This window comes from Notolepis coatsorum (genome assembly GCF_963971535.1).
Source record: "Notolepis coatsorum genome assembly, chromosome: 5".
NCBI lineage: Eukaryota > Metazoa > Chordata > Actinopteri > Aulopiformes > Paralepididae > Notolepis > Notolepis coatsorum.
The window spans coordinates 16,213,036-16,235,377 of NC_140169.1; the positions used below are offsets into that span (position 1 = coordinate 16,213,036).

Consider the following 22,342-nt stretch of genomic DNA (forward strand, 5'->3'; position numbering starts at 1 on the left):
TATGAATTAATGGAGCAGTCCATACACTTTTGGGGGCCCTAGGAAAACAATAATTTGGGGGCCCTTCCGTTTTAACCTAAAGGGGCCTTTCACAAATGTTTTACCTGATTGTTCTGTCATAATGTGCATGCATGTGCACCAACAATTTATCTGTGGATTAGCAATCAACTGCTTAAAATATCAGGAATGTCCATTTCAATATTTTAAATAAAATGTTTTCTAATTTTGATGTCAAAACTAGCCAAATCACTAGCCTAGCACACCCTTGTCTGTACGTCAATATGCACCAAGAATATAACAAAAAAACTTTTTTTAAATGTGCTGAATGAAAATCAGAGTTTAAAATGCCAATATGTTTCAAAGACCTTAAACATGGCAAAGTTGCTCCTCAATCAAATATGTCACCTCTACTTTTACTGGAAAGGAAATGCTGCCTTGCTTCCTTGGTCAAAGTTCAGTTCAACTTTGACCTGTGGAATGGTCCATGCATGTCGTCCCTATGCCCGCCCAACCTGCGAGCAGAATACTTGGCCTGATGAGCAGTGACTGACGAACACAAAGCAGCATATCCAGTAGAGCCCACTTTTCACATTCCTATACAGAGCTGCCTCTTGTTTGAACGTCATCCAACTCTCTTCATAGGAGAGTGCCCACTTTTGCCCCAGCATGCAAATAAACTCAGTATGGCCCAACAAAGAAAAATAAGTCTGACGGCAGGAGTCGTTAGCACCCTTTGACTGTTTTATTCCCTTGAGCAAAGGTAGTAGGCTAAATGACCATGCCTGTCAGTTACAAGAGGTCAAGTGTCAACTTGCCGGTTTCATCCATGCCCCAAAATTTTACTTTATTAATCATCCTGTAAATCATACTAGCACAGATTACTAACCTAAAAAGGCAAAAGGTACATGTGTAACGGTTGTGACGACATCACCTCAAACTTCGATGGCCCGAGGGAGTTTCGAAGCCGGGTCTCCCACGCCGCGGACAACAACACAGACTGCTAACCAAGAGGTGAATTCACTTCTTTGTACCGTGTATGCGTCTTTTGAGGATGTGAGAGTGAGTTTAACCCATAGCACCGCTATTCACCCCAGCCCTTCGTGACTGTGCTTCATGATACCATCCTGGCACCGCTATTCACCCCAGCCCTTCGTGACTGTGCTTCATGATACCATCCTGGCACCGCTACTCACCCCAGCCCTTCGTGACTGTGCTTCATGATACCATCCTGGCACCGCTACTCACCCCAGCCCTTCTTGACTGTGCTTCACGATACCATCCGTTACACATGTGTGTGTGTGTGTGTGTGTGTGTATATATAATAAATAAACGGACAACAACTTTGTTACAAGAAATCTGGCTTTATATTAGTATTACAGGAGTTCTGAGACTGTACAACTAATTGAAAAAGAAAAACAGCTTAGACACAAGGTTGTTTGCTGGTGGAGGACGGGTTCCATCTATCATCTAAAATATCTGCAGAAATGTTGGTGCCGTGGTCCACTAGGCATTCGTGTGAAATGGCGCAGTAGTAGCAAAGGACGCACTTCTTGGGTTTAAGGCATTTTACAGGCAAAGTGAGGGCTGGTGGTGGGCACAGCTGGCCTTTCTAAACAGGTTGTGGCGTTTCTCAACAGATAGCAGTCAAGCCCAGGCAGTTCATTAGTCAACATTAGATTCCATACTTCTGTTTCAGTTCCTCCACCAACTGAATGTACTCGTTCATGGCGTCATCGTTGCTCTTTCCTGGAAAACAAAGAATTGAAACCGGTTTTGTTAAAAGATGTAAAAAATACCCCCTCCCTAAGCCCTAGAGGTAATAACAACATGGAAGACTGAACAGTGGAGCAGAGTGGGAAAAACACCTGCCATTTGCCAAATACTGGTAAATGTCGTCTGTGGCTGGTTAAGTCTGTATACTCTACACTTTGGCAGGTAAACAACCAACCAGACTTGGTTATATTCTATGGGGTGGGGGGTGTTTTACGTCATGTTTTCATCATGAGCATGCAAAGGCAAATTCCTAACAACCAAGTTGGTATGGTAATAAGGTATTGAATCTTTAAATCTTCTACAATTCCATGAATTTATTAATCCACCAGCCACTGTGGCTGAAAAAATTACCTGCTGCAGAGAATGAAAGGGTTAACGGATATTCACAATGCTGATTATAAACAACAACAGTGGCTAGTCTCACAACGCTGATTATAAACAACAGTGGCTAGTCTCACAACGCTGATTATAAACAACAACAGTGGCTAGTTGAATACCTTTCTCCTTCTCCCAGGCGTCCCACTTGGCTTTCCCAGCGAAATCGAGCATCCCAGGACGAGCTTCAGACACAGAGAGAGAGAGAGAGATACACAGAACAAATTCAAGTTAATGAAATCATAAATGTAATCAAACAGAAACAGAGTCTATTTGGCTCAGAACATCACTTGGATACATCTCAAGTATATCAAATGTAAAGAAGATGACTTGTGTGTGGGAGCAGGGGCCTTGAGGATGTCAATTCTTCCATTTCCCAGATGATTCAGAGAAAAATAGCAAATGCCTGCCATGAGCTCCTGCACCACATGTATATTCCTCTTTACTTACTTTTTTTTAGGGCTGACCTTTGAATTTTTTTTTGGCAATCGAAGCTTCGGGGCCGAGCTTCGATTTTAATTTGAAGCTTCGAATTAAAAAAAATAATTAATAATTTTTTTATATATATATATATATTTTTTTTTTATCTTATGTTGTGGGACTTGTACAGCACTTTGGTAAACTTTGTTGTTTTTAAATGTGCTCTATAAATAAAGTGGATTGGATTAATGAATTAAGTAGCCCCTTTCGTGACTGTGACGCAGCCAACACGGCTGTGTGATTTAATTCAAGGTGGATCGCTGTTGTCGTTTGAACAACTTCAGATTTCATGGGAACTACCAATCCCCCAAATCAAGAATGTTTAAGATGAATGAAGTAAGATTTTGATTATTTGAAATATGGCCTGTGTAGACTAAACTATGCACAGAATTATGTCAGTCTACAAGGTCTGGCAATGTAGACCTTGTAGACTCCACTACAGACAATTATCAGTGAATGTTCATGCATTTTTAAGAAGGGCTACTTCCACAAAAAAACAAAGAACTCACCAAAACATCTCAGTAGCACCTTATCTAAATGTTCTATTTCATATATGGAGATTCATATTTATTTCTACATTTTATTTCTTATTTTGTTTATTCATCCCAGTATCTTTCTTTCTTATGTGTGGAATTCTACAAGGCATTTACATTCACATTTACATTTAGTCATTTAGCTGACGCTTTTATCCAAAGCGACTTACAAGTTCTGTACGACAGGTCATCAGGAAGGATACAACTCTATCAGCTGAGTAACAATATTCATCAAAGTGTTGCGTGTTACAGTGTAGGTTAGTTTATTAGGACAAGTGCATGACAGTAAGGTTAGTTAGGGTTAGATTTTTTTTATTTTATTTCAGATAATGGTTGAAGAAGTCGACGGCGAAAGATTGGACGGGATTCGGCTGTCCTAACTGGGGTGGGTAGTTCATTCCACCATTGTGGGGCAAGGACTGAGAATAGGCATGTAGGTGGTGTATATGTGTTTGAGGATGATATCCTTCAAACAGGCAATAGTGATGATATAATTTGGGCAGTGCTGAGCTGCGTTACTTTCCTCCAGTGTATTTGTCCCCCGGCCCCACCCAATGGCCCCATGCACACACACCGAAGTAAAAAAATGTTGTTTTCCCTCCAGCTTTCATAACTTAACCTAGCCATTTTATTTGGATCATCCATTCCAATATATTCAGGTATTAAATTTCATTTTCAAAATGGCTAGGTTAAGTTATGAAAGCTGGAGGGAAAACAACATTGTATTTGAAGTTACTGCACTTTGCCTGTACATTACCTGTATAATTATTTAAGGAAATCGTGCAGCAGAGTGCAGTATCTGCTTTTTTGGGGTTAATTAAAATAATTATGTCATATTTTTGTATGCCTAAAGATTACTTCATTAATACATGTTAAATCTGGGTACTATCATCTATCTACCTATAACACATTTTGGATGGCAAGTCAAAACACTTTAAAGCCATTTTTCACTGTTTGGAAGTTACTGCGGTCTGCCTGGGTTTTGAGTGTGATTTTGTAGTTACTGCAGTTTTTAAAACCCCATATCTCCAAAACTGAGCGACATTAACATCTGAAACTTGGTCACAAGATAAAACATTTATTGACAAGGTCAATTTCACTCATAACAAAATTTTTACTTTTTTCAAGTTACTGCGGTTAGCCTTGACAGGGCAGTATACTGCTGGACCCCTGTGGGGGGAGCCAACAGGCTCCACTGTGCTGGCAAGCCGTCTGATGATGAGGGAAGTTATCGCGAGTTGGAAAGCAGCATGGAATATATATTTACAGCAGCCAATAATCAATCAATAAACGCGATCGATATTTGGAATGGCGATCAGGAATTGGAATAATCTTTTTGGAGAACATCTGATCTAAGGTAAGGAGTCTATGTTACCAGTTTTAGGATAATCAGAGCTGTATTCACTGAGATATCAGCATGTGCCGTGTGTGTGTCTGTGTGTGTGTGATGTTGAGGAAATGAGAGAATAGATTTTTCAGCCCACCTCTATAGCGTGCATAAGTACACATATACTATCGATAATCTAGCGTTTATTTAAAAACGATTCATAAATAGGCCGACAAATGACAACGTGTCTAGTGTATTCGAGAATATTCCAATAAATGCCGTTTATGGGGGAATCTTTAAATTTTCCGGAAATCTTCGAGAGAACGATAGCTTTTCGAAATGCTATAAAAAGGATATGAACCGATTAAAAAACAATCCGTTTCGACAATGTTGACTGCAAACAAGTCATTGATAAGCGATGGGCAGATTAGACACATAGCCACAATTTAAAACATAGATTATGCATTTTTAACGCCAACATTGAAGTGGATGATGGCATTCAAGGGGGTAAAAAGGTAAACACGGCCGGCACTGATAGTGTTAATAAATAGCCTCTATAATTAGAGCAACGTTATGCACCTGCTGAGACACATTTTCCTACCTGAGCAACGAAGTCACGGAGTTGTGGAGCCACGGAGCAATAGAGAGAAAATGTTCCGTTCTCAAATCATAATTTTCTTTTGGACAATAAACCCTGCAAACTGCCGCCTGGACATTCAAACTCTGTCAACATCCACAACTTTTGTTACCCGTAGGGCTGACCTTCGAAGCTTTTTTTGGCAATCGAAGCTTCGGGGCCGAGCTTCGATTTTAATTCGAAGCTTCGAAAAAAAAAAAAAAAAATAAAAAAAAAAATTGTTTTATTTATTTATTTTAATATTTTTTTTTTTTTTTTTTAATCTTATGTTGTGGGACTTGTACAGCACTTTCGTAAACGTTGTTGTTTTTAAATGTGCTCTATAAATAAAGTGGGTTGGATTAATTAATTAAGTAGCCCCTTTCGTGACTGACGCATCCAACAAGGTTTCACTCGGCTGTGTGATTTAATTCAAGGTGGATCGCTGTTGTCGTTTGAACAACTTCAGATTTCATGGGAACTACCAATCCCCCAAATCAAGAATGTTTAAGATGAATGAAGTAAGATTTTGATTATTTGAAATATGGCCTGTGTAGACTAAACTATGCACAGAATTATGTCAGTCTACAAGGTCCGGATTCTACATGGTCCGGCAATGTAGACCTTGTAGACTCCACTACAGACCAATTATCAGTGAATGTTCATGCATTTTTAAGAAGGGCAACTTCCACAAAAAAACAAAGAACTCACCAAAACATCTCAGTAGCACCTTATCTAAATGTTATATTTCATATATGGAGATTCATATTTATTTATGTATTGCATGCATTTCTACATTTTATTTCCCATTTTGTTTATTCATCCCAGTATCTTTCTTTCTTATGTGTGGAATTCTACAAGGTGCGCGCACACACACACACACACACCTACACACACACACACACTTACATTTAGTCATTTAGCTGACGCTTTTATCCAAAGCGACTTACAAGTTCTGTACGACAAGACAGCAAGAAGGGTACAACTCTATCAGCTGAGTAACAATGTTTATCAAAGTGTTGCGTGTTCCAGTGTAGGTTAGTTTATTAGGACAAGTGCATGACAGTAAGGTTAGTCGGGGTTAGATTTTTTTTTTTTTTTTTTTTTTATCATTTCAGATAATGGTTGAAGAAGTGAGTCTTTAGTCGACGGCGAAAGATTGGACGGGATTCGGCTGTCCTAACTGGGATGGGTAGTACACACACACACACACACACACACACCCAAATCGAAGTAAAAAAAAAAAAAAAAAAATTGAAATTTTTTTTTTGAAAAAAAAATAATATTTTTTATTTTTTTTTAAACTTCGATTTTTTTTAATGCTCGAAGTTTGTGCCATCGAATCGAACGTTCGAAGCTTCGAAGCATTTAAGACAGCCCTAGTTACCCGAGTAGAAAACATCTTAAGTAGGTGCATCGTGGCGCATTGTCAAAATATTTAGGGAATGACAAGCGGCCACTACAAGTGTACTTAGCTGTAGGGTGTTCCACAATTCAGCACAGAAGCCAAATGCAGATCTAGTTCAGTGCAAACTCTAGCCATTTTAAGTGTGAGCCAGTCATTTGTTTGTGTACTATAAGGTCCAGAGGTCCATTGTAACAATGAGATAATGTAGTTTGGACAACATCCGATACCAGTATCAGTGCATCATTATGGGATGGTGTGTGATGCACTGCAGTGGCGCAGCGAAGCAGCTGCAGTCAGCATCAAGCTGCTGCCTCACTCACCAGTGTTGATGTCGCCTACGTTGGCCTGCTTGAACAGGCCGTAGACCTTCAGCATCTCCGCGTCCACCGGCTTCGCCTTCAGATTCTTGACCGAGTCAGCGGCCGCATCAAACTTAGCCTAAAAGGGGAGAAGGAAATGTTCCATTTACAATATTCTGTGAACACTTATAGAATGTTGTGAATTGTGACATTTCACAAGGGAGCGTGAACGTTTTATAAAAGTACTGTAAACAAATCATAAGCCAAATTACTTTCAAAACCATTCCAGAGAGGTTTGTGAAAAAGTTGACCGGTTGTTAACCTAGTTGAACTGTTTTCCCAGCTGTGAGAAGTGAAATGGCCATGACATCCACTCCAAGTGCCAACAGTGACTGTTCTTCCTCAGGAAGATGAGGAAGCTTCAGGTGCAACCATCAATCCTGCAGGCTTTCTACAACTCCTTTGTGGAATCAATAATGTCCTTTAACATCACATCATGGTTTGGAGTGATGCGTGCCATCAACCGGAAACCTCTCGACAGGGTCGTTAAGATCAGCGGCAAGATAATTGGGAAGGACCAGGAGCCACTCAGCAGCATCCACAAGAAACGGACAGTTAAAAAGGCCTCCCAAATAGTTGTAGATAACACACACACCCTTCGCACCCATTACAAACTAATGCCCTCAGGCCGTCGATACAGAGCTTCATCACTGAACAAAAGGGGCTTACAGTAGGTAGCTTCGTGCCAACCTCCATCAGACTGCTGAACACCTAGGTCTGGTGGAGGCCGGACTTGCTTGCAGGTCTGCAGCCATTATTGCTGGATTATGAATAGCCCCAACTCTAGCCAAGGTAACGTTAAAGCTAAAACTCGCTTTTTCGGTTAGCTCTACAGCTAATGCTAATAACACAATATCAATCAATCAAACACCAGCAAGCGAACCCATCAGAGCTCCCCGTCAACACCCCTCTCTCGGGACGATGGCATTTAAAAAAGCTGTTAAAATGACAAACAGCATTGACACTTTAATTCACGGTTGATTAAAAACACGTTTGTTTTATAATGCTCACTCAGCAGACCGCAGTGTTGTTGATAAATTACATCATATGGTATCGGAGCGCAGAATTAGAGGGTAATCCTGTCTCTCGAGTCGCTGAGTGACAATGACTTCTTGGCGCGGCGATAGAAAATAAATGCCCTTTTCATGATATTTGGCGCCTCTGATTGGCTAAATTTTGTTTCAATCTGTATGCATCTACAAATCATATTATACCAGGTAGCCAATTCCGTCAGACTGCGAATCAAATTGACGGATCTCCCCAATCAAATTTAGAGATGTTCCGATACCATTTGTTCCTTCCAGATCAGATTCCTAATATATAAATAAATTCAACTTCTTTTTTCAGATACTGTTTTATATATACTGTTTTTTAGTAATAACTAGAAAGTAATGGTATTTATTCAACAACAGGTGATTGATTAATATTAGTGTCATTAATCAATGAGTATGGGGCTGCGACACTGCAGATATACCCTACTGCAATGATCCGCACGGACATTAGACGGTGTTGCACTCGCTACCCAGTCTGTTAGCTAGTACTACCGTTTATGTTGTGATTTTCGATGCAAAATAAATAATCAACATTCTCTTTTGAGACTCCGCCTCAGACTCTTATCCTTTGGCACTTGCTGTACTTTGCTTGCAGGTCTGCAGCCATTATTGCTGGATTATGAATAGCACCAACTTTAGCCACGGTAACGTTATCAAGCTAAGCTAGCTGACCTAGCTCGTCTTCCCCGCATTGACATTTGATAACGTTAGTCAGCTAACGCTAGTCAGTAGCTACTTGACTTAAATACGATTCACCGTGGGTGCATTATTGTTGATAGACGGACAGTGTCAGGTCCTGGAGAAAGGACAGGCGATCATCTGATTTGATGTAACGTTAAAGTGGATGTTGTTCCAACTAGCTAGCTTTTCAGGTAATGCTATAACACCAGCAAGCAAAACACATCCTGTCCGAGCTCCCCGTCACACCGCTCTGTCGGGACAATGGAATTTAAGAAAGTGTATCTGCTGTTAAAATGACAAACAGCATCACACTTTAAAACACGTTCATTTTATAATCCTCACTCTCGGCAGGAGATAAATGACGTCATGGGATCGGAGGCTAGAATTTACGTGTACTCGCCGATACCGATACCAGCATTTTAGGCAGTATAGGCGGCATTTCCGATACTGGTATCGGATTCGGAACAACTCTACTTGCAAGCATTAGATAGAACAGCCAATACTGGCTTTGTGCAACTAGGCCCATCATCTGGACATGGTGCAGAAGAAAGGAGGAGGCGGCTTTGCGTACCATAGGACTTGCATTGATGTAAAACCATAACCAATGAGGCTATTTGAATAATGGAGCCGATTCAAAGACAACAGGAAACCGTCTTTATGACGTCCTTGTCTAGAGAGGAACCGATTTCTCTTTTTTTATTCATGTTGGATTATTATTTCTATAAGCCATTTCCTATGCTGATGTAGTACATCAGATGTACTGTAGGTAGCCTAAATGTTTGGACTGGTCAGAAAACTAAAAAACGTAAGCATTCAAATAGTGATTTTGACATTAGTTACCATGGCAGCAATTGAAGATTAGAAGCATTTGGGAATTACATACTAAAACAAACAAGTAATAGAGAATGTGTTCTGATGATGTGTAATCAGATTTTCTTTGAAAAAAAATCCCAGAGCCAGAGGAATTTGTCAAGAATGTTGCAATGCGTGTTAAGAAACTGCAACAATTTCAAAGCGTTGCCTCAGAAGTCTAATCTGTTGAGGTCCATGACCAGGGGCGTAGTAAAGTCATTCTGGGCATAAAGTCCCCCCCCCCCCCCCTCTTCATCCACACCTACAGACAATCTCACGAATTAATATATATTATAATAGACACATTCATAGTGGAAATAAGGGCGGCACGAATTGTCTGTTATTACCACACCTTTGAAAAAAAACATTAGTGCAAATGTGACCACGGCCGGCATCAAGAGGGCAGGGTTGGACTACTAAACCATTTAGGAGGAAGGGCCTTTCTTTTTCTTCTTCAAATAATATACAATTTAAGGCCCTCTGAGTGTCCCCCGTCCCCAGCTTGGGGCCCTGGGTAGTCAGTTTCACTATTCCCCACACTTGCTACACCTCTGTATCATAATTGTATTATATGAATGGCTCCAACAGCACACAGCTGTGTTTCTGCCGTGTGACAGGAAATGATGCGTTCAAGTCAAGCGCACACGCTCTGCGGAGACCAACTACCTTTTTCTTTTAATAATAGTAATAGAACTTATTACATTTTATAGTTTAAATATAATGTTAAATATGGATCATTGTGGCTTGTGAACCTGCATCACTTCTATCATTCGATCTGGAATGCACCTGAACAACATATTGTAGCTGGTGCCTGGAGGATGGTAGCCTTTAACCCATATTGTCAGTGTCTGCAACTTGATCTCTGCTCCTTTTTTATCTGTAGCCAGCATTGATTAGAGATGATACAGAGGTGTAGCAAGTGTGGGGAATAGTGAAACTGACTACCCAGGGCCCCAGCTGAGTGTCCCCCGTCTCTAATCAATGCTGGCTACAGATAAAAAAGGAGCAGAGATCAAGTTGCAGACACTGACAATATGGGTTAAAGGCTACCATCCTCCAGGCACCAGCTACAATATGTTGTTCAGGTGCATTCCAGATCGAATGATAGAAGTGATGCAGGTTCACAAGCCACAATGATCCATATTTAACATTATATTTAAACTATAAAATGTAATAAGTTCTATTACTATTATTAAAAGAAAAAAGTAGTTGGTCTCCGCAGAGCGCACTTGACTTGAACGCATCATTTCCTGTCACACGGCAGAAACACAGCTGTGTGCTGTTGGAGCCATTCATATAATACAATTATAATATTTTGGCAGTAAGTGCACACATCGCTTCGAGGTGAAAGCCATCTTCACACAAGACGCAGCACCACACCCCAAGCTATACCAACGATTGGCCTCAGAGAAAATACCGTTAGAGGCTATTGATAGATCATGTTCACTGGATGTTCACATCCAAATGGAGCTGCACGACGCCACTGCCCACTGTCGCTGTTTGGCAACTAACGGCTAGAACAGAAGACAAACCACGGTTTGTTCATCTGCATTTATTGTGTGTGAATGAACAAGACAACTAGCGTGCAGCATAATATGGTTGAGGGTGCGATCACCGTGCATACATTTGAAACGCAATTACAATACTTGCTATACATATTTGAAACGTGCAGCCGAGGTCAGCAAATTGATGTTAAAATATTATAAAATTCGATACAAACCTTAAGATCAGCCATGATTACGATTCCTTTTCACAAGAGGCCCACTCGCTGTTGAAAAGAGAGACCACGGGAGAGACTCACAGCGTCCTGACCTGCAGCAGAGAACCTCCACGCCTCCTGGATTCTATTGGCAGATTTCTTGACTGACGTCATATCCAACATATCTATTGGTTGGGGTGATCACCGGCAACAGATTGACAGGCAGAGGAACGAATCAACGGCAGGTCGTCACAGCTGAAATTAGGGCAAGGGTGACAGCCAAGACGCCACCCGGCCTGGAATAATGTTGCTCTCTATGTATTCAATGATACTACTACTACTACTACTACTACTACTACTACTACTACTACTACTACAGTACTAATCATTATGATAATAAACTGTATTTGTATAGCACCTTTCATACAATAATTGCAGCCCAGAAGGGATTCACAGCAGTACATGACTCCAATGTACAGTCATTTACCTAGTATGGTTTTGTCAATAGTTCAATGTACAATTGTGTTTGTTTGTACAGTGTCTCCTCCCCCCCCCCCCCTCAATGTACAGTGTTACTTGTTTATACAGTGTGCCCCCCGGCCCCCCCCCCCAACCACCTCCAATGTAAATTACCCAGTATGGTTGTCAATATCCCAATGTACCCAACCCCCCCCACCCAACCTCCTCCAATGTACAGTTTCTACGTCAAATGTATATACTCCCCTTTCTTGACTCCTTCTGTATCACAAACAGTACTGTATTTGCAAATCTGGTATGTCATAAATGTATAGATGTAGCAGTACTGACTATCTGTATGTCATGTATGTCATATATGTCTATATGAATTGAAAATGGGGGACCCTGATGGAAACAAGACAAACGTCTTTCTCAGGTCTGCATCCCCTTAACAATTGTATGTATTGAGCCGTACTGTATTGTACCCATTCTGCAATCTGTTAAATAAAGTTTTCATTCATTCATTCATACAATAGACAGGCATAAAATACATAAATATAAAAAAAACATAGCATGAAATTCGCAGAATGAAAGCAATGCATAAAGATAGGCATACAATTATCATATCATTTACATAAAGCGAACATTAAACAGACAGACGAGCGATCGTAAATACAGCATAGAAATCACAGCATGTATTCAAGGAAACTATTAAATAATAGTTATAGTTAGATTGATTGATTGATTGAAAACTTTATTAACAGATTGCAGAATGGGTACAATACAGTACAGCTCAATACACACAATTGTTAAGGGGATGCAGACCAGAGAAAGACTTTCGTCTTGTTTACATCAGCGTCCCCCATTTTCAATTCATCAGGACATATATGACATACATGACATACAGATAGTCAGTACTGCTACATCTATACATTTATGACATACCAGATTTGCAAATACAGTACTGTTTGTGATACAAAAGGAGTCAAGAAAAGGGAGTATATACATTTGACGTAGAAACTGTACACTGGAGGAGGTTGGGTGGGGTTGTGTGGGGGGGGGGGGGGGGGGGGGTTGGGTACATTGGGATATTGACAACCATACTGGGTAATTTACATTGGAGGTGGTTGGGGGGGGGGGGGGACACACACTGTATAAACAAGCAAAACTGTACATTGGGGGGGGGGGGTAGTGATCCACATTCCTTTACATCTTTGGGTAGGGCGTTCCACATTGATGTGGCATAATTGCTAAACGTGTTTAGTCCCTTATTTGAGCCGAATCTGGGTTTAACATGATTTGTGGAGCTCCCTCTGGTGTTGTGATCGTGGTATTCACTGACCTTTGGGAAGTATTTTGACATGTACATGGGTACCTTGGTCGTGTAGTGTATCTTGTAGACCAGGCCCATTGCAAGTTGCTGTACTCTGTCGTCTACTCTAAGCCATCCTAGGTTGTCAAAGTGGGCAGGGGTGAGGTGGGTTCTAGGAGTAAGGTCAAGCAGTAGTCTGACCAGTTTGTTTTGAGATGTTTGTAATTTTGTTTTTAGCGCCTTTGAGGTGCTTTGGTACCATGAGGTGCAAGCATAGTCATAGTACCCTTGAATGAGTGCTCCTGCCAGAGTCTTCAGGGTATTCCTGTTTACCAGAGAGGAGATCCGGTACAAGAATCGAGTTCTTTGGTTGACTTTTTTTATTACATTGGATGCCATTTTGTCACAGGAGAGATTAGCCTCTAGGATGGAACCCAGGTAGGTAATTTCATCTTTCCTTGTGACAATATTGTCACCCACTGTAACTGAGAAGCCGTCGGTCTTGCTGAGTTTGTTATTTGAACCGAAGAGAATGGACTCCGTTTTGCCCATGTGTAATGATAGTTTGTTATCAGCGAGCCATATGCAGATTCTGCCTAGTTCCGAGCTGAGGGTTTTTTCAACCTGTAACTTGTTCTTGTCAGGAGACCAGTGACCAGTGGCCTTGTTAGGTTGGAGGGCACTCAGTTTTTTGAGTACCTCATCTGTTGTTACCATTTCCAGCTTGAAGTCGTCCTTGCGGACCCCTAGGTTTTTGTAGTAAGCTACTATGTGTTCTACCCCATAAAGCCCTGAGTGGGAGGGTAGTTTGTTTACCAGTGTTGTGGCTATGTTTGTGAAGAAAATGTTTAAGTACTTGGCTACATCCAGCTTGTCTGTGATGAGCGTGTTGTCCGTTTTTATGTTCATGTTTGAGAATCTGGTTTTAAGTTTTTTACTGCATCCTAGTTGATTATTGAGTAATTTCCAAAGTTCACGTGGTTTGTTTTTGTTTTCCTCAGTTTTGTCATTGATGAAATTCTTTTTTGCAGTTTTGATCATGGAGTTTACGTCGTTTCTTATGGTTTATAGTTTCCTTAGTTATGTATGTATTCAGAAAGTAAATTGTCTTTCACATTTCAAATGAAAATCTTCTGACATGAACATTTTGTAAACCTGTCCAGCTAGCCACGATTTGTCTATCATCATGACGTATGGTCATTTCTGTTAACTTTTTTAATTATTTTAATCTGAATCCATTTCGAAGTCTTTCGTCGGAGTCAGATGGTGAGAGTATGGAGGGGGGTGAGAGCGGGGGAGAAGGGTGGAGTAAGGTGGAGAAGAGGAGCAGGGACAGTGAGAAGGGGATAAAGAGGAAGAAGGGTAGGGGAGATAGCTCGAGTGGGTCAGAAGGCGAGGGTGGAGGAAATGTTGTTGCAGAAGTGATTCATATAGTGGTTAGGTTTGAGGGGGAGGGGGGAGTGCGGAAATTAGGGTTTTTCGAGTTGCCCAAACTCATAGGTAAGCAATTAGGGGAGGTAAAGTATGCAAGAGTTTTGGAGGATGGGAATCTGGCCGTAGGGTGTGTTAGTGTGGATCAGGTGGAGAGGGCTAGGAAGATGAGGAGCATTGGAGGGGTGGGTATAAGTAAGGTGGTGAGAGTAGGGGAGAAGAGGGAGGGGGGATGTAAGGGGGTGATAGCTGGGGTTTCGGTGGAGGTTAGCGTAGAGCAGCTGGTGGAAGAGTTAGGGAGAGATGTGCATAATGGGAAAGTTAATGGGGCAGAAAGGATGAAGAGGGGGGCAGATAGGGTAGTGACGGAGACGGTTGTGATTAAGTTTGAAGGTGAGGTTGTTCCAAGTAAGGTGTATGTAGGGAGTGGGGTGTATAGGGTTAGGGAATTTGTTCAGAGTCCTCTGAGATGTTACAGGTGCCAGGAGTTTGGTCATATAGCAGTTTCATGTAGGAAGCAGTGGTGCAGTCGTGGTCACACGCGGTTACACGCAGTGTTACCAGATCACATGTGCGTGCATGTGTGTGTGTGTATAAATCAGTTCTGTGCGCATGCACGTGGCGTGGCGTGTTACCAGTTCCCATATTACGACTGCACCACTGGTAGGAAGGGACAGAGGTAGGAGGGTAGGACAAGGAAGTCAAGTTAGGGTACGTGCAGGGGTTTGTAGAAGGGCAGTTGGCAGAAAGGGTAGGGCAGGAGGATAGAGAGAGGGTGTGGGAGGAGAAATTGAGTATTGTGGGCTTCGTGGCAGGGGTAGTTAATACTGCGGCAAAGATTGAGGGTAGAACAGATAGAACAAAAATGATTGTTAGGATAGCGGTTCAACATTTGGGTATGGAAGGTCTGACATTGGAGGAGGTGGTTAGGGAATTGAATAAGGGGGCAGCGGGTGACCAAGGAGTACAGAGTCAGGCAGCAGGGGGCAAGGAGTGTCTCGCAGAGGGGGGCTCAATTGGGAAGTAGCAGCATTAGTTGCACTCCATGAAGGTGAGGGGAATTGGATTTTGTAGGAGGTAAAGGATACCAGTAGATGGCGGCACATACCCTAACAAGTGGTCGGCAGCCGTTAAACCTCAAGAAGAAGAAGAAGAAGAAGAAGAAGAAGAAGAAGAAGAAGAAGAAGAAGAAGAAGAAGAAGAAGAAGAAGAAGAAGAAGAAGAAGAATCTTCGAGCTGCAGCCTCGGAGCCTCGGTCCAGATTGGAACTTCCGCCCTGCCACAGGATTATTACTCCTGTGACAGGGCAATGCGCTGATTGGCGGAAAGTACGGAAGTATCTCGAAGTACGTCTGACGTATCTCGAATTACGTCTCACGTTTCTCTACGTTAGCGAACGTTAAACGTTGTATTCATAAAATAATATAAATTCAGCAGCATGGGGAGGGCCGGGGGGAGGGGGTTGGGTTACAACACAGGAGCAGAGTATAAACAACAGTATGTTACGTCTGGTACTCTAGCGAGTGCCAGCACTTTAACTAGTGTTCTAACTATTGCGACAGTGTCGTGTTATTCTGTTGAGTTTCACGTTACGGCATATGGCCGAACGTGACGTTGACGTTGATGTTCTGGTGTACGTTACATGGCATGTGTCTTGAGTTCAGTAAACACCGACATGCTGAAACTACGTGTTGTCTGATTCTTCCAACATAACATTGGCGACGAGAGATGGCTGAATTTTCTATCCCACCCCCTCCACCCTTCCTACCGCTGCCCGGTGAGCCGCCCGTCCCGTGGGCGCGTTGGATTTCCTCGTTCGAGACGTATATCCTGGCTACCGGTTTGGACTTGTCCGCGGTGAGAAAACGTGCATTACTACAGCACTGTTTAGGCGTGGAGGGACAGCGTGTGTGTGAAACGCTCGGCACATTAGACAGTGACACATATACGTCGGTGGTGGCGCTCCTAAAGGGACATTTCGCCACTCCACAGACTGCACTCCTCCGTCGGGTTGTGTTCCGACGGAGACATCAACGTACTGGCGAGTCAATAACGCAGTACGTCGCGGACCTACGGGGCTTGGCTAGCTCATGCAAATTCGGGGCATTACAGGATGAAATGGTGAGAGACCAACTCATATTGAACACTGACAGTGATAAAATCAGGGAAAGACTACTGTTGGAAAATGACGAGCTGACATTAGCAGTAGCTATTAGACTAGCAGTGCAGGTGGAATCTGCTATGAACTGTGCAGCTAGTTTGTCTACCTCCCCCCGCCCCAACACACACATGCCAGTAGAGGGTGCAAGCACGCTCAGCTCAAGGGTGTCCCTCCTCAATGTGAGTGCAGACGACGGCGGGGACAATATACTGCTAGCCTCCCAGTCACGTGACCGCTCACGCCAGCCGTGCGGGAATTGTGGCTCCCTTTCACACAACTCCAGAGCCCAGACCTGCCCTGCCCGTGGCAAAGCCTGCTCCAACTGCGGGAGGCTAAACCACTTCCAAAAGGTCTGCAGGTCAGCCCCAGCTAGCGCTTCCAAGCCACCGACCACTATCATCCATAATGTCAGCTCAGGACGAGTGCCATTCAAAACATGCTCATTGGTCATTGGTGACATCACACTGCCCCTCCTCCTCGACACTGGAGCCACAGTGTCTCTATTGAATTGGGCGACATACTCTCAATTCTTCTCCCACAAACCACTGGGCCCGCCCACCACCACCCTGCGAGGCTACGCCGACTCCAAGATTGACATCGTTGGCTCCCTCCAGCTGCCGGTGAGGTACGGAGAAAGGACACTGCCTGCTTTCAATTTCAACATCGCACGCCGAGGGACCAACCTCCTCGGCCTCGACCTCTTCAGTGGCCTCGGTTTCTCTCTGCTGGACACCACAGGCTCAGAGATCCACACCGTCACCGCTGTCTCCTGGCAGCAACAGTGGCCGGCACTGTTCAACGGCGTGGGCTGCCTCCAGGGTTTCGCTCACCAGCCCCTGCTAGACCAAAAAGTGACTCCGGTCATCCAGCCCCTTCGCCGTTCCCCCCTGGCTCTCCGTGAGGGCATCGCCACCGAGTTACAGAAGATGCTGGACGACGACATCATCGAACAGGTGAACGCGTCACCCTGGATCTCCAACTTGGTGGTAGCAAAGAAGAAGACAGGGGACCTGCGACTCTGCGTGGACATGAGAGCGGTAAACAAGGCCATCGTCCCTGATAAATACCCCCTGCCAACCACAGAGGAGCTCACCGCCCAGTTCCACGGGTCCAAGGTGTTCTCTAAGCTGGACCTTCGTCAGGGGTACCTCCAGGTGCCACTACACCCAGAGAGCCGCAACCTCACCGCGTTCATCACCCACAGGGGGGTCTTCCGTTACAAACGCATGGCTTTTGGCTTAAGCTCCGCCCCCAGCTGCTTTCAAAAGATCATGGCCTCCGTCTTCGCCGGGATCCCCGGGGTGGCCATCTACCTCGATGACATCGTGGTGCATGGGGCCAACGCCGAGAGTCACGACGCGAGCCTCCACAGTGTCTTAAGTGCGATGGCGAAGCACCACCTCACACTCAACGGCGGGAAGTGTGTCTTTGCCACCACGACCATTGACTTTGTTGGGTTCCGCCTCTCGGCTGACGGCATGTACCCGCTCCAGTCAAACACAGAGGCCATACACAGTGTCCCAGAGCCCACCTCAGCGGCCCAGGTGGCCTCTTTCCTGGGCATGACGGCGTACTACCTCCGCTTCCTGCCACACTACTCCGACACAACTGCACCGCTGCGGAAGCTGCTGAAGCAGGACGAGCCCTGGCTCTGGACGCCTGCCTGCTCGAAGGCTGTGCGCCTCCTCAAGTCCCAGCTCACCTCATCACCAGTCCTGGCGTTTTTCGACCTAGACAGCACCACCCTCGTCACGTGTGACGCCTCCGCCGCAGCCGTGGGCGCGGTACTGTCACAGCTGCACGGGGGTGTGGAGAGGCCGGTCGCTTTCGCTTCACGGGCCCTTAGCCCCACAGAACAGAGGTACTCAGTGGGGGAGCGAGAGGCCCTGGCCTGCATCTGGGCATGTGAGCGCTGGCATATGTACCTCTACGGCCGCTCATTCACGCTTAGGACGGACCACCAGGCTCTCACTACCCTCCTCGCCACGTCAGGCACTGGCCACAAACCGCTCCGCCTCCACCGCTGGGCTGACCGCCTGCAGCAGTACAACTTCGGTTTGCAATTCACGCCGGGCCGGGACAACGTAGTAGCTGACCTACTGTCACGCGCCATCCCCAGTTCCCCCACGGCCCCGCCCTCGACTCCCGATCGGGATCAGGCTGAGCATGACCTGGTCCAGCTCCTCCACACTCCCCTCCAAGAGACAGTGTCGCTGCAGGAGCTCCAGGACGCCTCGTCTGCTGACCCTGTCCTCTCTGCGCTCTCAACCTACATCAGGCAGGGTTGGCCGGCGAGGACACCTGACGAGCTGCTTCCCTATAGCAGACTCCGGGACGAGTTGTCATGCTGGAACGACTCCTGCGTCGCTCGTGGGCTCTGTACTGTGGTCCCGAGTGTCCTTCGGGCGCGTGTCCTTGCTATGGCGCACGAGGGACACTTGGGCATAGTCAGGCTCAAACAGCGGTGTCGTGACTTGGTGTGGTGGCCAGGCATCGACAGGGAAATCGAGACCCTGGTCAAGGACTGTACTGCCTGTCTTCTGAGCGGGAAGACCAGGGCCCCAGCCCCGCCCCCACCCATGCAGCCATTGGACTGGCCGTCCCAACCCTGGGAGCACCTGCAGCTCGACGTCTGTGGTGAACTGCACGGGGTACCGCATCACCAGCGTTTCCTCGTTGTGATCTACGACCTCCACTCCAAGTGGCCTGAGGTGGCGCCTGTGGGCTCGGTCACAGCCGGGGTGCTGATTGAGATTCTCGAGTCCCTGTTCACACGCTGGGGCCTGCCCAAGAGGATCACGACAGACAATGGGCCCCAAATGATCTCCCACGAACTGGCCTCCTACCTGGGGGGTAAGGGGATACGTCATATCCGCACGTCGTTCTACAACCCGGCTGCGAACGGGGGGGTGGAACGGCTGAACCAATCCCTGAAGAATGGCATCAGGGCCCACCTGGCACAAGGGTGCACATTCATCAACGGTCTCCAACAGACGCTCCTGCACTACAGGGCCACTCAACATGCCACCACAGGCGTCTCCCCAGCCTCCCTCATGCTAGGGCGCGAGTTTCAGCTGCCCCTGGACAGGCTGCGCCCTACTCCGGCTCAGGCTCCAGCCCACCCGCTTCAAGCCACAGTCAACGCACGCCAGCGCCGGATGAAGGACCGTTTCGACAGGACCCGACATGCGAGACCACCTACCATCGCCGTCTCAGACTGGGTCAGGATTCGGCGACCCCACCGGGACAACAAGCTCCGGTCATTCTGGTCTGACCCGGTCCAGGTCAGACAGCAGCTTGGCCCGGCCTCATTCAGGCTGGCTGATGGGACGCGTTGGCATGCTGGCCGACTGCGCAGGGTGCAGGCTCCCGCTGCCCCGGGACAGGGTGTGCCCGCGGCTGTAGCTCTGCAGGACAGACGATTCAATGACGTTGCAGCCCCAGCACCCGCGGCTATAGCTCTGCAGGACAGACAATTTGATGATGTTGCAGCCCCAGCACCCGCGGCTCAGCCTGAGGCTGCGGGACCTCCGCCGTTGGCTGTTGCAGTGCCCGGGCCCCGCCCACTCCGAGCGCGCAACAGGCCTGCACACCTGAATGACTTTGAGACTGAGTATCACTCCTAGGTTGAGTGAAGGGGGGGGAAATGTTACGTCTGGTACTCTAGCGAGTGCCAGCACTTTAACTAGTGTTCTAACTATTGCGACAGTGTCGTGTTATTCTGTTGAGTTTCACGTTACGGCATATGGCCGAACGTGACGTTGACGTTGATGTTCTGGTGTACGTTACATGGCATGTGTCTTGAGTTCAGTAAACACCGACATGCTGAAACTACGTGTTGTCTGATTCTTCCAACATAACACAGTACAGTACTGTTTCTCATTCCTGTACTGTTGTTTATACTCTGCTCCTGTGTTGTAACCCAACCCCCTCCAATGTACAGTAAATGACCAAGTATGGTTTTGTCAATATTCCAATGTACAGTTTTGCTTGTACAGTTGTACAGTGTCCCCCCCCACCCACCCCTCCTACCCGACCCCCCCCCCCCCCCCCCCCCCCCAAGGCGAAAGTCTTTCTCTGGTCTGCATCCCCTTAACAATTGTGTGTATTGAGCTGTACTGTACTGTACCCATTCTGCAATCTGTTAATAAAATGTTCAATCAAGAATGGAGTGATTGACAGTGTCAAAGGCCTTTTGTAGGTCCAGCATGATCTGTTAATACAATTTTCAATCAATCAATCAATCAATCAATCAATCAATCAATCAATCAAGACCCTCGTCGCGGGCACTGCATTCCGTTCTCAGAATGGATTTGACTCGAGAGAGATCATCAGCAGGCTATATATGATATTCAGACTCTAGATCTATTTGCAGAGCCAGATGAGATGAGGCAACCTGTGCGATTGGCTCTTGACAACTAATTTTGCACGTACTGTATAGGCTACAGACAGTATGTGTGTATGCGCGCACTGCGGGAGGTGGCCAGAAGCGCGCAACTAGCCAACTACTATTATTACTACTATATTAACACTTTGGTTGCCTAAGGTTAAATTCATGATATACCATAGATTGCCAGCGCTATTTGTCTATGGAGAAAGTCCCCTTCTTTGCAGGGCTATAACTTTTTAAATTCTATTGCTACATTGCCATTATTAGGGCCCATTCAAAGTCCTATATGTATTGTTCATTGTGTAGCAACGTTAAACTTTTTCATTCACATATTCATAGTAAAGTATGGTCTAATGTATAAGTATGTTTTCATCTCTTTCTGCAGCTTTCTCCAGAACGTGATCTATAGCCCCAAATACATTATATTGATGATGCAATACAGTTTTATGGCAATCAGCGCGATATAAAAAATTACAACTAGACGTACTTCTAGAAGTTACTACACGTCATCTGATGTTGACCGGATGGGCTAGGGGCCGTTTATAATTCCGTGGGCAGCGTTATACCAATCATCTAATGTGGGTCAAATGTTGATAATAGCAGTTAGTATCGAAGACGGTAACGTTACACGCTGAAACTCACCCCAGTCTCCGCGCGCCGTTGGGCGATCATCGTAGAGTTGAAATCTTATCATTATGGGATGTAAATTTACCCGGTCCATCTCCAGCTTGTATAATGGTATATACGTCCAAATCATGTTGTTTATCGAGTTATTGGCAATCGATCACTGTGTAGCGTGACGAGCCAGAGTCGCGGGACCTATAGCGAGCGCCCGGAAGTACTACGGACGTAGCACAACCTCTATGCCACTTCCTGTTAAAGCGATTGCGCCGATCGGCCACCAGATGGCGCTCCTGAACCGCCAGAGAGCTCAGTGGGTCCTGCTGGTGGATCTCAGGCGGTTCAGGAGGGGACATATGAATCCGATCGCAGATTTTTGAAATATTGATATAAGGACGCTGTACAGCGTCCCCCGGCAACTTGAGCATGGCCAGCAATGACGTCAAAACACGTTTCATGGCAGTCAAAGTGTTAATACAGTTTGATCCATCGCAAAGCGCTCCAGCACTTGAATACGGCCGGGGGATCCGCTCTATACAATGCAGACCCACGGCTCTCGTATTATAATGATAATGACTCTGAGCCCGCGAGGCTGTTATTATTAGAGTTAATAATATTGTATATTGTTTACACTGCCTTTTTATTCTATTTTTACTTCTCCACTGTACTATAATTATGTGACCTGTACCTCTATGTCTTCTACTACCTGTACCTCCCCTCCCCCCGGCCCTCCCCATGCTGCTGAATTTATATTATTTTATGAATACAACGTTTAACGTTCGCTAACGTAGAGTAACGTCAGACGTAATTCGAGAT

At 45.3% G+C, this 22,342-nt stretch overlaps 1 protein-coding gene across 1 annotated transcript; it reads right to left on the reverse strand.

Moving 5' to 3' along the window:
- Window positions 1-1,341: 1,341 nt before the first annotated feature.
- Window positions 1,342-11,291, reverse strand: dbi (diazepam binding inhibitor (GABA receptor modulator, acyl-CoA binding protein)). The gene is made up of 4 exons (XM_084315434.1): window positions 11,177-11,291; window positions 6,833-6,950; window positions 2,271-2,333; window positions 1,342-1,746 (listed from the first exon to the last, which is right to left on the reverse strand). The coding sequence occupies exons 1-4, from the start codon at window positions 11,189-11,191 to the stop codon at window positions 1,673-1,675; spliced, it is 270 nt and encodes an 89-aa protein (XP_084171560.1). The 5' UTR covers window positions 11,192-11,291; the 3' UTR covers window positions 1,342-1,672.
- Window positions 11,292-22,342: the final 11,051 nt, after the last annotated feature.